This window comes from Papio anubis, chromosome 5, assembly GCF_008728515.1.
Source record: "Papio anubis isolate 15944 chromosome 5, Panubis1.0, whole genome shotgun sequence".
Lineage (NCBI taxonomy): Eukaryota > Metazoa > Chordata > Mammalia > Primates > Cercopithecidae > Papio > Papio anubis.
The window spans coordinates 153,057,823-153,074,388 of NC_044980.1; the positions used below are offsets into that span (position 1 = coordinate 153,057,823).

Sequence of the window (16,566 nt, forward strand, 5' to 3'; positions counted from 1 at the left end):
CCTCAAATTTACATCAGAGTGCGAAAGACACCGAAACAACTATTCAGATAATTTAGCAGTTGTAAAAGTTGCTATGAAAGGAATACCGGGTGCTGTAAGAACATAAGGCACGTTATCATTAGGAAAAAACACGACGATTTCCATTTTGGAGAAACATTAGTATCTGTGCTATCCCATCCCTTCTTTAAAAGTATACATGTGAAATAAAATACTGGAAAATAAACTAATTTTCGTAGTAGAATTTCTTGTGATTTTTTTTTTCTTTGTGCTTTCTATTCTGGTTGTTCTCCCCCTCCCCCCCATAACGTGTATCCTTTTTGAATGTAAAAGTTAAAATAGCTACCATTCCTGCCTCAATAAAATAGCCCAACATAATAGAATCTATTTTTTTCGTATTAAGAATTTGCAATACCTGGAGTTTAGGAGCATAAATATTAATTCTGCTTTTACAGGGCAGTAGATGAAGAAACAGAGACTGTCGTGAAAGTGAGTAGAGTCTATAAATCACTCAGGCTTTGTTTTTTTCCACTTAAAAACATTCCTGAAATTTGCTTAGGAGTGTTAAAGTCTAATTAGCCAAAACCACCAGGAGAGCACATCTCGAAGAAGAATCAGAAAGCCCAGGACAAGAGAGTTGTATCTTTTCTAAGACTTGAGGTCCCTCTGGAGGATTCTGAGGAAGGTCTAGGAAAGCCGGGATTGGTTCTGGATGGGTTGCTGTTTGTAAAGCAGGATTAGGAGAAACTGATTAGGGACTAAGTGCTGTTATGAGTGAGGGTGGTTTAGCAATTGAGTATTTCCAGTAATAGTAATAGCAAAGCTGGTCTGAGGGCATCATTAGTAAGAAAACAGTGGTTATTCAAAGAGAGGGTGGTTATGGTTTACAGCTGATGCATGACCTTGGGAGAAACAATGCTTTCTGTTGGTGAAACAAAGAAGACATCCTAAGGAGATAAACCTTGCACCCCAAAACTTCTGTAGATAGAGAATCCCCACTTCGAAGCTATAGGTGTTATAAAGATTTAGTCTCAAAAATTAACACTTTGAGTGCTGATAATATAATATGATGATGTAAAATTTAGGAGATACAGGAGGAAATAAGGGGTGGGAATAAAGGAAAGAGAGCAGTGAAGGGACAATAAAGGTATGCATATTTTTCTGTCTTTCCTCTTTCCTTCACCTTAAGTTAGGCTCTTTTCTTCTTGATACCTAGTATAAAGTCCACCATTTAATAGGTATTCAATAAATATTTGTGAATGAATGAATCATTCAATCAATATTGGTCCTGAAATGCCAGGGAAGAAGAGATGATGAACTGGCATATATTGAGAACCATGTCTATGTCAGGTATAGTGTTAAGCCTTTTGTGAAAGAGTAATATGGAATCAACTCCTCTCTCTCAGCTGATCTGCAGGTATCAAATGTATATATGGTGACCTGTGGGAAGCCGAGTTTGAATGACACAGGTCAGCCTTATCTTTTGAATGTATACCTTTATCTTGTATACCATTTCAGTGTATTCCATTTTACTATAGAAACAGGAAAAGGTCGTCAACTTTTTCAAGCAACATTTCTTTTCATATCTGGGAAACTGGAATTCCTTTTTTATATCTTCATTATCTCTCTGATGTTCTCTTGCTCCCTGGCCAAGCCCTTCCAGACAACTTTGGTTAGTGTATTATTGAGATGTTAGAGGTTTAAAATAAATCAGTATTAAATGATAGGATTTTAAGGGAAGACTAAATTATGTATTCATTAGAATCATAATTTTGTTCCTAAAACAGATTCGTGATGGTATAACAGAAACAGCATCTTAGCCTGAAGTATTGAGGATAATCCTCAGATTAGGGAATGATTAGTTCGTTCTTAATCATAAGCATAAGAGAATGACTCAAACGCTGCTGTTTGATCTATCTGTACTTACATTTCTTCTTAATTTTAAATTTTTCTCTCCTAGTATTCTTTAGACCCAACGTTGGTTGTTTCGACCATTTCTACAATATTTCTATTTATTTTCCATCCTTTCTACGGTGCTATTTAAATAAATATATCTTAAAGCAATAAAACATTGTTATTGAGTCAGTACCACAGTCCATGCAGCTTAATAATATGGAGAGCAAAAAAAAAGCCTCTCAATTTTTTTTTTAATATTACACGACCCTAGATTTTTTTTCCCCAGAAAACGTGCCACAAAGTTTGCAAGAAAGAGCTTTTGGGGCGGAGTCCTGGCTGCTTAGGTCCCTTCCATTGGTTCGGCTTGGTGACCACGCCCCCGGCCCCGCCTCTTGAGCGGAAGAGCCAATTGGGCCGCGAGTTGTGGTTTAAACCGGGAGCGCGCCGCGTCCGTTCACCGCCGCCTTAGACGAATGTGGCTGTTGGAAGCTGCGTGAGTGAACTGGAGGGTCGCGGCTGGTTAGGTGAGCGTGGTCGGGTGGGGAAGGAGGCGGGCTGGGGCTGGGCTGGGGCTGAAGCTGGGGCTGGGGCTGGGGTTGGGGTTGGGGGACTGCCTGGGGCGTAGATGGCTCCGAGTCCGTTTGAGCGCGGTCTCGGACTGCGAACTGGACCCACGGCAGTTCTCTGAAGAGTGCCGGCCCCAAACCGCCTGCTCCTTGGGACCTTAGAGCCTCTGACTCAGGCTGGAAGATTTGAGAGCTGGATTAAGTACTTGTTGGCTCACGCCCGTGACTGTCCCTCTGTTTAGCTCTTGTTTTTGTGTGGACATCCCTAGGATAAAAACTTTGGTATGTTGCTATACCTTTGCTTCTCCCACCTTCCCCAGTATCTAATATGTATTTCTCATTTTTAGAATAATCCAGAATGGCTACTCTAATCTATGTTGATAAGGAAAATGGAGAACCAGGCACCCGTGTGGCTGCTAAGGATGGGCTGAAGTTTGGGTCTGGACCTTGTAAGTACACAAGGCTGCAGTCGGATACACTGCTATTGTGTACGTGGCCTGGAGCTGGACGAGACATTTAGTGTACTTTTTGGGCAATTGGAGTCAAGTCTGTTATTGGTCCTTTTTCATTTTCAGTATCTTAATGAGATGATTTATGGGAGTACTGAATCTCAGCTATTAGGCCTATCATAGCCATACCACTACCAATAATGGGGGGTGGGTTTGGGGGTGAGAGTTAGGTCAAGTTTACATACACAGTATTCAAGTTGTACAGATATTTTGCTGCTGGAATATTCTTATAGTAAGACTTTTTCTTCAGCAATCAAAGCCTTAGATGGGAGATCTCAAGTTTCAACACCACGTTTTGGCAAAACGTTCGATGCTCCACCAGCCTTACCTAAAGCTACAAGAAAGGCTTTGGGAACCGTCAACAGAGCTACAGAAAAGTCTGTAAAGACCAAGGGACCCCTCAAACAAAAACAGCCAAACTTTTCTGCCAAAAAGGTAAGTGTTGGCTATAAAGACACTGTTTAAACACTTAAGCGCTTTTGACTCTTAAAATGACGATTGGCATCATCCTACCCAGCTTTCTTCCCTCTGAGTAGAAGGGAGATAGAGGTTAGCAAGCAGAGTAGTGGAGGAAACTCAGATTGTCCTTGTGGACCTCTTGGTGCCTTGAGATTGGAAATCTCAGATGCAGCTAATGCATATTTGTCCCTCACCTGTCCTTAACTAGTGTCTTAAAACTGGTTGGTGGTATCTACTTACAGATACGTACTGAGAGAGAGGGTGCCTTAAGAGATTCTGTTGCTGCTATAATAGCACAGGTGTTGCCATTCTCTGCCTAGCCTTCCAGGGCAAGCAGCAGCTTGTTAGGTTACAATTTGCTAGCATGTTGATGTTTGTGTGAGTGTGGGTCACAAGCTACAGGTCTGTGTATCTCAGACTGAGAGCACTTTGCTGTGAAAGATGACGTTAGCATGAGGATTAACACTTTATTTGAATAACTGTTTTGTTTAATTTGCATTAGGAAACAACTGGTGAATTACATGTGGTGCAACTTAGGACAAGGATGTCTTTTTAAAAAAGTGAATTAACTTAAAAATATTAAATACAGGAATTGCAAAGATATGGCAAAAACAATGAGACACAGAACCGAAGTGTGGGAACCCCATAGGGAGTTCTAGGCATGCATATGTGAGGTGAGATAAATCAGGAATATGCCGGCTTCCATTGTAGCACCCTTCTATAGTAGACTGTAGTAGACCCGTCAACTCCAGACTAGGAGATTGCCCATGGCGTTTTTCTAAAGTCCTTGACAGTGTCTTGCTGCCTCTTACTCAGTGTATTTGAGGAACACAAACTTGTTTTTAATATTAACCAAGTACATAATTAGGTAACACTTGCAGAAAAATCACACTCCTATAAGCCAAAAATGGCTTTGATGATTAGCTACTATCCTGGGTGATTCATGCCCGTTTTCTCCTCTGTTAGGTTGAATACTTGCGTTGATTAGCTCTGAATTAACTCTGCATTCTTGATAACTTACGCTGACAGGTGCTGGTACTTACATTTCAGATTTTAACTTTTGAGTCATGCTACTCGAATTACATTTGAATCATATTATTTGAAGTATATTTAGGTGTAATTATGAAAACTAAGGATTATGGCTTCTTAGAAGGCAGCATGAAATTGACAAATTTGAAAACTAATCAGCTAATAAGACATCCACTCTCACTAACCCATATTTTCTTTGGCTGTTCTAGATGACTGAGAAGACTGTTAAAACAAAAAGCTCTGTTCCTGCCTCAGATGATGCCTATCCAGAAATAGAAAAATTCTTTCCCTTCAATCCTCTAGGTAGTATCTTTTGTAATTGCAAAAAGTGCTTTTGGCCTTTAGTTTCTTAGTATTCAGCTCAGCTGTAACTTGATATGAATATAATATATGACCAAAAACTATAATGAGACTGTCTGAATCTGGGTCGTTTTGGACAAATGTACTTGTTGTTGGAATTATTTGCAAGGTATCATCTTAGATCAGGAGGGGAATAGGAACAAAGATACAGAAGACATTGTTCCTGTCTGTAAAAGCTTATCACCTAGAGGAGGTAAGATGTATTCGTGAATATTGAATAAGTCCCATTGTGGACAGTCTTTCTCACAAGCCTTTTAGAAAGTGAGCTTTATGTCAATGCCTGAGAGTGCTTTGGTAGGATTATTTCTTTGGTTAGAAAAATCTACATAAGACAGTGAAGACGTGTTTTTCAAATTTCTGCAACCTGCTACATGTATCTGAAGTATTTTCTGTTTTGGAAACAGCTTTTCAAGCTTTAATTTACTCAGCCATTTGAGGAGAAGCCACTGTGTGTCAGGCATCGCTAGGTGCTGGACACACTGTTTAACAAGATGGGCCCTGCCTATGGGAGCCCACAATTTGAAGGGAAAGTCAGATGCTGGACAAGCCATCTCACTGTGAGTGTGAGCCGGAAAAAAGAGCATTGTAGGTCAAAGTGGTGCAAAGATCCTGAGGTAGGAAAAGGGACTGAAGTGGTTCTAGGAAAAATACAGGCACAGTGAAGGAGGATACAGGTGAGGTGTGGGGGCAGATCAGGGAGGGCCTTACAGATTTCTGAGCTGGATCTTTTACCCTTTTATTTAGCCAAAGAGGTCATGTAGTTATTCTTTTACTAATTTGCATTCAGATTGTTCTGGCTTTTAGAAACTACAAACATTTCTACGATTAGTATTCTTGAAATGATCTCGTTGCAAGTTTGTGAGTACATCAGGAGGGAAACTGAGAAGGATTGCTGGGTTCGAGGGTTTGTGTGATTAAGTTTTAAAATTATAAAATGTGATGCATCCGTGCTAATAATTATCATTCAGCCATTGGGGAAAATGAGGTAGATTTATGCATATTGATCAAGAATGAAGACCACAGTATTCTGTGTTAGAGGAAAGAGATATTGCTAAGTGGCCCTTCAAAATAGTGTAAATTGTTAAATCCATCTACAGTGGATGAAGATGGCTGCTTCCTCCATGTTCACTATCAATGTTTTAAAACTCTAATCTTTATCAGAAAAGAAATATTTTATTGTTTTAAATTTGTGTGGTGAGCATATTTGATTATTGGCCACTTAGTTTTTCTTTTATTAACTTCCTGTTTGTGTTTTTCTTTGATTAAAGAGCTCTTTGTAGATAAAATTAGCTCCCCTTAGATTGAAGACTTCTTTCCTCTGGAGTCTTTTGTCTGTTTATGATTTCCTTTACAATTCAGTGGTTTTAAGCTAAATAGTCACATATCATTCAATTCTTTCTTGACTTCTGGGTTTTACCAGGCTTGAAAAAGAGCAGACTAATTCTTGAGTACTTAGGCTTTAGAGAACTTTCATACCTAAGGACAAAGATTTAGAAATTAAAACTGAAAAACTTAAGATATTCACTAAGTAATCACATTACATTAATGTAAATTTTTTTTAACATAAAATATTTGTTTTGGAAAAGTTTTGAGAAGAATGGTATGGTTTATATTTTTGAAAAATATATGAAGAAAACCTGACCTCACACAGATATGTTTTTAATAGTCTTTTCAGATAAGTGTGGATAGTTTTCTTTGCCACTACACTAAAACCCACAAGTGGCTGTTTCTGAATATATAATTGCAATGTGGAATCTGAAACCATATCAATGAGCATTTTGTATCTTGACAGTAAAATCCATCGGTCTGTTTTGCACTTGGAGTGTATCTTTTATTCTTGCATCTATCTTGCATTGATCATTCAGAAATATTGATTCACTGAGATATGTAGATACTCATATGTTGAGATTATATAATATCAAAAGCACATTAATATCACAACTGATCTCATCAGAAAAGTCTAAGGCACCTGTCAAGCTAATGACTGCAGATAAGTTTTCCAAAATTCCTTCTTTTGGCCAGACACAGTGGCTCATGCCTGTAATCCCAGCACTTTGGGAGGCAAGGCTGGCAGATCCCCTGAGGTCAGGAGTTCAAGACCAGCCTGTCCAACATGGTGAAACCCCGTCTCTACTAAAAATACAAAAATTATCCGGGCGTGGTGGGCGCGCCTATAATCCCAGCTACTTGGGAGACTGAGGCAGGAGAATTGCTTGAACCCGGGAGGCAGAGGTTGCAGTGAACGGAGATTGTGCCACTGCACTGCAGCCTGGGTGAAAGAGTGAGACTCTGTCTCAAAAAAAAAAAAATTCATTTTTTGGTTTTTGACAAAATTTTGACATTTTATATTCTGCCATTGGTAACAAAGCCTGTCAGTTTTCCTTGAGGTGATAGACTTCTTTCATGCCTTTGAGAAAAAGTGTGACAGGCATCCAGGTCTGAGTGACCATGGGATTTCTTGCAGTTGTTAATTCAAGTAAAAACAGTATTCCAGGAAAAAGTTCTCTAGTTTTAGCTTGCAACTCAGACAATTGCACAAATCCTTTTGCTTTGAGATAATCGTATTTTGGTGTGCAGTGGAAGTGCTTTATGGCATACTTCTCATTTTATCACATAGAACATTAAAAAGACATCTTCTCAAGGATGGAGAGCTAATAAAATTAATACTTTCTACTGCATATGGTGAAGTGACATTAAGTGAAACTGGCATTTTTAAACTACAAGTGCAGAAAGATGCAGAACATAGAGACTGCTCCTATGGTTTACTGTCACTGCCTTGATTTGTGTTGAGGCACCAGCAGCTTTATCCACCATTGCCTTGGTACCATCATCACAAATGTCAACCCAGTGGGAAAAGGTGTGAATATTGTCATGAAAATAGTTTTGACCTCATGGACCCCCGAAAGTGTCTCAGACCACAAGGAGTCTACAGCCCACGCTGAGAACTGCTGCTCTGACAAAAACACTCTCTCTCTGTAACAGACTTTGAGAGTTTTGACCTGCCTGAAGAGCACCAGATTGCGCATCTCCCCTTGAGTGGAGTGCCTCTCATGATCCTTGACGAGGAGAGAGAGCTTGAAAAGCTGTTTCAGCTGGGCCCCCCTTCACCTGTGAAGATGCCCTCTCCACCATGGGAATCCAGTAAGTGAGCAAGTGCCCTTCTAGAAGGGCTGCAAACAATTTGTTTCATAACACTTCCATTACCGTGGGAACAAAGTTATGCGGGAGGTGAGCCTGTGAGTCATTTCTGTCCTTCAAATGACAAGGATAAGGTTTCAGAAAAATAAACTATTCTCAATTGGTATTGCTTTTTGGTCCCAAATGCCCCAGTAAAATTGTTATTCTGGAAACTGGATAGTCTTAGTTACAGCCAAAAGATTAATTCTCACTTACATCTTCTTAGGCTGTAAGTTGAAGCATATATAATAAACTTGTTTGGAATGATGATTCCATGTTATATCCAAAGCTAATATAAGATCCAAACACCTGTGCTGTAGCATAGACTGACAATAATTTCTTACTGCAGAAGGTTTGAGGTCTTTGTTTGAACTGGTAGTCAAAGCCATCATTATGTTTTCTGTTTGTTCTGATGTGGGATAATTTGTGCTAATAAGTTACATTAGTGAGACTGTTAGCTCTTACTTTAGTCTCTAAGAGATTCAGATACTTCTAAGACTTACTTCCTAATGAAAGTCAATTCTGGGGCCACAGACATATTCCAAAAAGTGTGTATCAGGAGGGGATGGAGGTGATTGATTAGACAAAGGGAAAAACATGAGTTTTTGACAGCTGATATCTATGTTGATATGGACAATGACTCAACGATTTGCAGAAATTTAATAAGAGATTCCTGTTTTCTAGATCTGTTGCAGTCTCCTTCAAGCATTCTGTCGACCCTGGATGTTGAATTGCCACCTGTTTGCTGTGACATAGATATTTAAATTTCTTAGTGCTTCAGAGTTTGTGCGTATTTGTATTAATAAAGCATTCTTTAACAGATTCTTCCAAGTATTGTGTTTGCTTTTCCGTGGAGTTTACTTAAAACAATATGAAAGCTAGCCAAGGTGTTTAACAAAGAGTCTATAATGTGACAATAGAGATTTGTCTGATTTCTAAAAACTTAAATCCTTTTGGTTTAACAGCTTATTTTAGAAGCCACCACTGTTTTTCCTGAAAAGTATACCCCTCAATGTATACTTTATTGACTTTTTGCAGCCATTAACTAGTGAGTTATTAGATCTCTTAATTAGAAGAGCTCCTTCCAACTCATTAAGTATCTATTGCTAGGCATTCTTTATTGCTGGTTTGCCTTAGTTTCTAATGACTTTAGTACTCAGTATTGAAAGGCTCTAAATCTGAGATTCCTTGGGATCTTCAGTTAGGTTCCTTGAAGATCACTGAAGATAATTTACTGATAGTAAGGTCTACACTCCACCTATAGGAAACTGTATTTAGTTATTTACCTTGTGTTGGACATGAGTATTTGAGAAGCATTATTGTGTTTAATGTTTGACACTATTTTCCAGATAAGACAATGAAGCTCAGAAGTTCATTGATTTGTCAAAGATGTGAAGAGCTAGAAAACGCTAGAGCTGGTATTTTGATCTCAGTTCTGAGGTTGGAATCAAAATAGAGATGGCAAATAGTTGCTCATAGGTTTTTTTTTTTTTTTTTTTTGAGGGCGGGGGTAGATATTTTAAAAACCTTAATCATTTCCACTATTTAAAATTCCAATGTTTCACCAATCTGGCTTTGGAGAGTTCTTGAAAAGAGATGTGTCCATAGTAGACGCTATTTCTGTTACTTGCTGGGGTTGGAGGTGGATTGCTGCTGCTGCTTTTTGGGTGGAATGTAGGCTTTATATCCCACAGACCCTGCCTTAAATGGCCTTAGTGAGAACTGAAGTAATCCTTCTACTTTTTGTGTCTCTTCTCAGACCTAGCCTACTTAACTCACTTGACTTGCTTGGGCCCTGTAGTCACCTGAATTTGACCCTTGCTTGATGCTAAGTTACATAAGAAGTCTTTCCCTTGATATATCAGTAGCTTCTATGGTCAAGTTAGAGTGTGAACCCTTTGGCATTGTTACTGAAGGAAGTTGAAGGATATTAGGCGTGAAATACTAAGAACACCCACAACTGCTTATCCTGATTTTAAAACTTTTTACCTTCTAAATATAACTGAATCTGTGTGACTTTCTGGAATTAGTAGAAAGGCAGACTTCTAGGAGAAGATAATACCATAAGACTACTAGGGCATTTGGCTTTAGGAGAGAGTTAGATTTAGCATCTTCAGGTAAAATAGGACTGCTAAGAAAAGCAAAGTATAGGTTGGACACAGTGGCTCACGCTGGTAATCTCAGCACTTGAGAGTGTGAGGCGGGAGGACTGCTTGATCCCAGGAGCTCGAGATCAACCTGGGCCATGTAGTAAGACCCTTGTCTCTAAAAAAAATTAAAAATAATTAGCGGGGTGTGGTGGCGCGTACCTGTAGTCCTAGTCTCAGGAGGTTGAGGCAGGAGGATTGCTTGAGCCCAGGAGTTCAAGCTTACAACTTGAGTGGCTATAATGCCACTGTAATCCAGCCTGGGTGGTAGAGTGAGACACTCTCAACAACAACGAAAAAAGCAAAGTGTAGTTCTGAATGGCTTTCATACTCTGCAACACAAACTGAAGCTTTGGAAAATTGTCTTTTGTGGTAGAGGGAAGCAAGGGCTGGGAGCAAGGAGACTAGTCAGTCCCTTACCAATTAATTGCTGTCCTCTGGGTCACAACTGAGTATGGAGGGATCTGATCTTTTCATCTGCTGTTAATCAGATTGCAGTGTGCATAATGTGTGTTGAGACTGAGAACTTTAAGCAGATGCTCCTCCATTAATACAGATAATTTGCATCTTGTGGGGGTTGTTGCTATTTTGTTAAGTTCTGACACTTTTTGAAATAAGACAGACTTTATTCATACCTTTACAACTCTGCAATCCTACCTTTCTCTACACCACCTTTGAGACTGCCTCTCAGGATCCTGTACCTTCTTAGAGTAGGAGCTAACAGTCAGGAATGCCATTATCTTGCTACCATTTCTTCTTTCTTACCACAAGTTGTATTTTCCTACTTCTTTGCATGCCAGCCGTGGATTTTACCTTTTTTCATGCTGGGTGTTTTAAAAATTCTATTAATATTCTTATCCTTTGTTCTGGAGTATGGGTAAGGTACCTAGAAGCAATTTGATTCATTTGAGACTTGCCTTTAAGGTTAGGCATCACCAGAGCAGCATTTAGCGCAGGGCTAATTTCCCACTGCTACTGAAGCGCCAGACGCTTAGGATTCTGCCGCTCCCTGAATTATGAGGTTTTCCTGTCTAGCTGATGGGAGAAGACACTATTCCCAGCCCTGTGTGGGCTTCAGGAATTCTTCCCTCTGATCTTTTCAGCTTGTTTTCTTATGCATATATGGATCCGCGCCCTTCTGAATATTACAGGGAGACCCCCTACAAATTTCCAGGGTTCTCTCTGTGCAGCTCTCTCCTCTCCAGTGCTGTGCTCTGCAAACGTGGCCTGCCTTGGCCTGACTCTGCTCTGTCTCTTCAACTCAGGAAATTCACTGGACTCTGCCTGCCTCCCTCCCTTCCCTACTCTGAGGCCTGGAAACTCAAAAGTAGCCAGTGAGGACAGTCATCAGCCTCACCTCACTTATCTCACATTCCTCAGGCATTGCTGTTCTTCGTCGCCTGATGCCTGCTGTTTGGGAAGCCCTTGTTTCATCTATTTTGTCTTGTTTTTTAGTTTCAGGCAGGAGAGTAAATCTGGTCCCTGTTACTCCATCTTGGTTGCCTTTGAAAGTTCCTTCCAGGTATTCCTTTTTTTTTTTTTTTTTTTTGAGATAGAGTCTCCCTGGGTCACCCAGGCTAGAGTGCAGTGGCACGATCTTGGCTCACTGCAAGCTCTGCCTCCCGGGTTCACGCCATTCTCCTGTCTCAGTCTCCTGAGTAGCTGGGATAACAGGTGCCTACCACCATGCCTGGCTAATTTTTTTTTTTTTTTTTTTTTTTGTATTTTTAGTAGAGATGGGGTCCATGTTAGCCTGGATGGTCTTGATCTCCTCACCTTGTGATCCACCCACCTCGGCCTCCCAAAGTGCTGGGATTACAGGCATGAGCCACCACGCCTGTCCTTTTTTTTTTTTTTTTTTTTTTTTTTTTTAAATTGACGTGACATTCACATAAGAATTCATTTAAAAACGTACAATTCAGTGACTTTTAGTTCATGCAGTATATGCAACTATCACCACTATCTAATTTCAGAACACTTTCATCACCCCCAAAAATAAACCCACCATCAAGCACTCATTCCCCACTTCATTTACTTTGAAATGATGTCCCTCTGCCACCCAGATGAAGTCTGAGTTGCTCAGTGTGGCTCACATGGCCTTGAGGTGGCTCCTTGGGGTTGTAATTTCCTCTCCTCATTCACCTGGTTCACACCTGTCCATCTCTAGTACCCCAGTGAGATGCTTTTCTTACCAGAAGCCTTTTCTGATATCCTAAGATCAGACTATGTATCCCCCAATTTGCTCAATTAGCCCCTCACCTTAGCTTTTTCCTTGCACTTACCATGCTCAGCTGTGTCTGGCCCTCTCCGCTATACTGGGAGCTGGATGAGGTGTGTCCCGTGCAGTGGTGTATTCTCTGCCTGGCATGTGACAGGTGCTCAGGGACTTGCTGAAATGAGTTAAGGTGTCATCAGTCCCTGGGGATCCATGTTCCTAGAGACCCAGTGACTGCATTGTACCCACTGTTAGCATCACACAGTATCAGGGCCAGGGAGCCTGACTTCAAGGTTTCCAGAGAGAGAGTGGTGGGGGCAGGCACAAGTCTAGGAGGTCAGCTTCTCCCACCCTAGACAGTTCCTGGTCATCTGTTTGCCCGTGCCCCGCCAAGCCCAGGTATAACCCGTTCACCGAGAAGCTCCAGCTCTGCAGGGGAAATATAAACTGGGTTTCTTTCTTCCTTAATTGCCACCAACCATGTTTTGTTGACCCATCCTCCTTTCTGGGTGGTGGGTGATGCTGAGCAGCATTCAGACAGATTTCACAGCTTTCCAGGTACTTTTGGTTAAACTTTGCTTATTTTAAAACTCGAGGTTCAAACCTATTTCAGGTTCTTCTCCCTTTCCCCCAGGACAGGCGAGAGCTCGGCAAAAGCCCATGTGTATGCTCTGCTCACCACACATGTCCCCTCTCCCCTTCCGGTGTTAGGACCCTTGTAGGGGCTTAGTCCAGCCCCAAGCCTGGGAGGACAGCTGGAGGGAGAAGAGAGTCTGCTCGTGTGACAGGCTACTTGTTGGCTATGGGGAAGGTGCTGGCTTCGTTTTGGCTGTTGTGCTCTGCACCATGCTGGCAGCCTCTGCTCATGGGGAGGTCCTTATGTAGAGAATCACCTTCTCCTCCATGGCTGAAGACCCTGTCCCTCCTGAGAATGGCAGCCTGGCTCTCTTCCCACACCTTTCTCAGGTGGGTCCTCCTATTGCTTGGTCCAGGGGCTGTCCATGGCCTCTGCCCTTCCACTATTAACCACTGGGGTCTTTTCCATATTCTTTGAGGGCTGCAGAACCAGGATGGGGTGAAGTTTTCCCTGTAGGCCTGAGTACTCCAGCAGGTGTCCCACTGTGAGAAATCGCTGGGCCAGGAGCAGGTACCAATCTTTAAGTTGCGGTCAGTCTCCACATGCCGATGATCCTCTCCTTCTCCCCACAGTGCAGTGAGAAGACTCAAAAGGAGGTACCAATAGTCCCAGAATGCTCTCTCAAGAGCCCTCGCTCTCACCAGTCTTGGTTCTGTTGGTGGCACCAGCATGGGCTTAACTATTTCTCCTTCAACTCAGCAGATGTGTATCTGGGGGTGAGAGGCCATTCTCCCCTTCCTGAAGATTCCTATCTTTATGTGTTCATTTAAAGCTTTTCATGGCTGCAGGAAGGAGAGGAACACCTCTCCCACCATGGACACGGCTTTTCTCTGCAAACACCCCAAAAGTGGACCACCTCATCTATCAAGCCTCTTTCTGCTTCTGATGGTTGATGCTCCTAGGACTGGCATCTCTTGGCAAGCCCGGAGCTAACTTTAGAATATGCTATACTCAGTGGCTTTTGGGGGCCTTAGCTGCATGTTTTCAAGCAATAGGAACAATCAAACAGCAGATCTGTCTCTCCTTTTTAGCCAGAGTGAACTTGGATGAGGGTCTTGTTTAACCTTGCAGTCTCCAAGTCCAGTGTCTTGCCTGGAGTAGACGAATGATCAGTTTGTGGAATTGAATCACGGCAGGAAGAACGAGTGCAAAGTGGCTCCCTTTGTTTCTGTGTGCACAGACTCCTGGGAGGATTTGTGCCTACACTCCCTTCTGAAGAGGCCTCTTTTTCCTACAAGAGGAGCCTGGGACTGATGAGCCATTTCTCTTCTCAGAGCACATAGTGGAGCAGACCGCAGGCCCCACTTTCCTCTGCTGCCTGAGGAGTGGGAGTGGGTTTCCATGGCAATGGCACGCACTAGCACTCACCTCCGCTTTGCAGCCCTGCTGCAGAGGTGAGAGCTGCCTGCCTTTGGTATGCTGCTCAGAGCCCAAGCCAGGCTGGCTCCTGGCTTCCTGCACTCTTGCAGGAAGGGACACTAGCCCAGAGGTGTAAGTCAGGGGCAGGTCACATGACTAAGAAGCATCTTCATCTTACTGGAAAGATGAAAAGTTAGTTGACTATGATGTTCTGTATTCACAGTTTGAAAACTGGGCATGTGACTAGAGCCGTACACACATCGTGTTTCAGTCTCGTAGTTAGAGGCAGCGGGTGGTATGTGAGATGCCAAAGGGGAGAGAGGGAAAGGCAGGCATGGATTCATACCTTAAAAAAGAGACAGAGAAAGAAGGGGGAACTAAGAAAGCAGCAGACAAAAACTACACGGTGTTTGGTGCCTACTGGGTACTCAGACACAGGGCTGTCAAGTTTTATGGAAGGGTTGTGTTCCTGAAGACCTTGTATAATTACCATAAATTTATGTAATTTAAGACTACTCCTGACGTGGATGTTGTATTTGTGTGCTAGGGCTGCCATAACAGAATACCGCAGACTGAGGGACTGAAACAATGGACATTTATTTTCTTAGGACTCTGGAGGCTGGAAGTCCATGACCGAGGTGTGGCAGGGTTGGTTTCTTCTGAGGACTCTCTTTTTCTATTGTAGTCGTGTCCCTGGCTTCTCACTGTGTCCTCTCACAGTCTTTCCTCTGTGTTACCTGTGCCCTTCTCCTAAGGACAGCAGTTAGATTGGATTAGGCCCACCCTAATGACCCCATTTTAACTTGATTAGCTCTTTACTGGCCCTATTTCCAAATACAGTCACATTCTGAGGTGCTGGGGGTGAGGACTTCAACATATGAACTTTGAGGTGGGGAGGAGGGACACAATTTATAATAGATATCAAGTGTTGCTGTTAAAGAAATAAAGTCATATGGCAAAAGCATAAACATTACTTTTAAACCCAATAAAAGTGAAATTAGATGATTCTTGATAAATTCTAAAACATCGATAGATTTAAAATTTTATGTAGAAGTGAGATTTAGTGATCCTTTTTATTGTTTCAGATCTGCATAATCTAATTTTCCTCATGCAAAAAGAAAAATCAATTGGCCACTGTGAGCCAGGCACTCTTCTAGGTACCAAGGATACTGCACTGAACAAAACAGACAAAAATCTTTGCCCTCCTTATGAAACTTACATTGCAGCCAGAAGAAACAGACTATCTACAAAATAGTCATTACATGGTATGTTAGAAGGTGATAGGTGTAGTGGAAAAAAAATAGAGTGGAAAGGAGTCTGTCCTGTGGGTGTATGGGTAGGTGGAGGAATTGCAATGTTAAATAGAGAAGTTTTGGAGAAGTGAGAAGGTACTTTTGAACAAAGATTGGAAGGAACTGAAAGAGATACACAGAGGACTTCCAGGGCTGTATCTATCAAGGAAGTTAGAGAACATTTGCAAAGCCACTGATGTAGGAATGGATTTAGTATGTTTGAGGAATTGCAAAAAGGTCGGCAGGGCTGGAGGGTAGTGAGTGATAGGGAGAGGGGCAGGAGACAGGGCCAGAGAAGTAGGGAGATGTTGTATCATGGAGGATCTTAGGGGCCGTGAAAATGAGTTTGGGTTTTAAGTGTATGTCCCTGAAAGACCAAAAGAAGGAGGCAGAGTGATGTTGAGCTGGGAAGATGGAGAGTGGGGTGCTCGAAGATCAGATAATCAGTTATGGAGAGTTTGAAGTTTTTCGTAGTGACAGTGTCTAGGAGATGACCATGGGACTGGGTGGTTGCGGTAGATGGAAGACAAGCTCATTGGAGAATTGCCAAGGAATTCAGAGGATAGCATCTTGGAAGGCATAGACAGAACGAAGGACCAGTAGTAAAGAGAATGGCAGTGAGCCACAGACAAAAATCTTTAAGGAGAGAAGGGAATGACACAAGTGTTTGCAATGAGATAAGCAGTGGATAGGCCTGTTTGATGATATAAGATTCCAAGCTAGAGTTTTAGGGCAGAGGGAGGGAGAGTGTGGTCTGGAGGCAACAGTGAGGATCCAAGAGTACACTATCCCATCTCCCTATTGTTATAGTGGAGAAGGGAGTGGAACAGGGGTCCCCTCTTCACTGATGCTGATGGGAAGGCCACATGAGGGTTGGTGACCAGGGAGGGATGGCAGCCAGGGAAGCCCCCCTCTAGCTGTGA

The 16,566-nt window shown here is 42.0% G+C and overlaps 1 protein-coding gene across 1 annotated transcript; it reads left to right on the top strand.

Annotated features, from left to right (window-relative positions):
• The first annotated feature begins 2,287 nt into the window (after window positions 1-2,287).
• PTTG1 (PTTG1 regulator of sister chromatid separation, securin) lies at window positions 2,288-8,815 on the top strand. The gene is made up of 6 exons (XM_009209514.3): window positions 2,288-2,417; window positions 2,807-2,908; window positions 3,219-3,403; window positions 4,666-4,759; window positions 7,799-7,957; window positions 8,678-8,815. Exons 2-6 carry the CDS (start codon window positions 2,818-2,820, stop codon window positions 8,755-8,757), a joined length of 609 nt encoding a protein of 202 aa, XP_009207778.1. The 5' UTR covers window positions 2,288-2,417; window positions 2,807-2,817; the 3' UTR covers window positions 8,758-8,815.
• The last annotated feature ends 7,751 nt before the right edge of the window (window positions 8,816-16,566 follow it).

Excerpts from the sequence above, each read along its gene's own strand:
- PTTG1 (XM_009209514.3), top strand. The coding sequence starts at position 2,818 with ATGGCTACTCTAATCTATGTTGATAAGGAAAATGGAGAACCAGGCACC. Across the intron at positions 2,909-3,218 it reads GAAGTTTGGGTCTGGACCTT|CAATCAAAGCCTTAGATGGG; the intron begins GTAAGTACACAA and ends CTTTTTCTTCAG. Across the intron at positions 7,958-8,677 it reads CTCTCCACCATGGGAATCCA|ATCTGTTGCAGTCTCCTTCA; the intron begins GTAAGTGAGCAA and ends CCTGTTTTCTAG.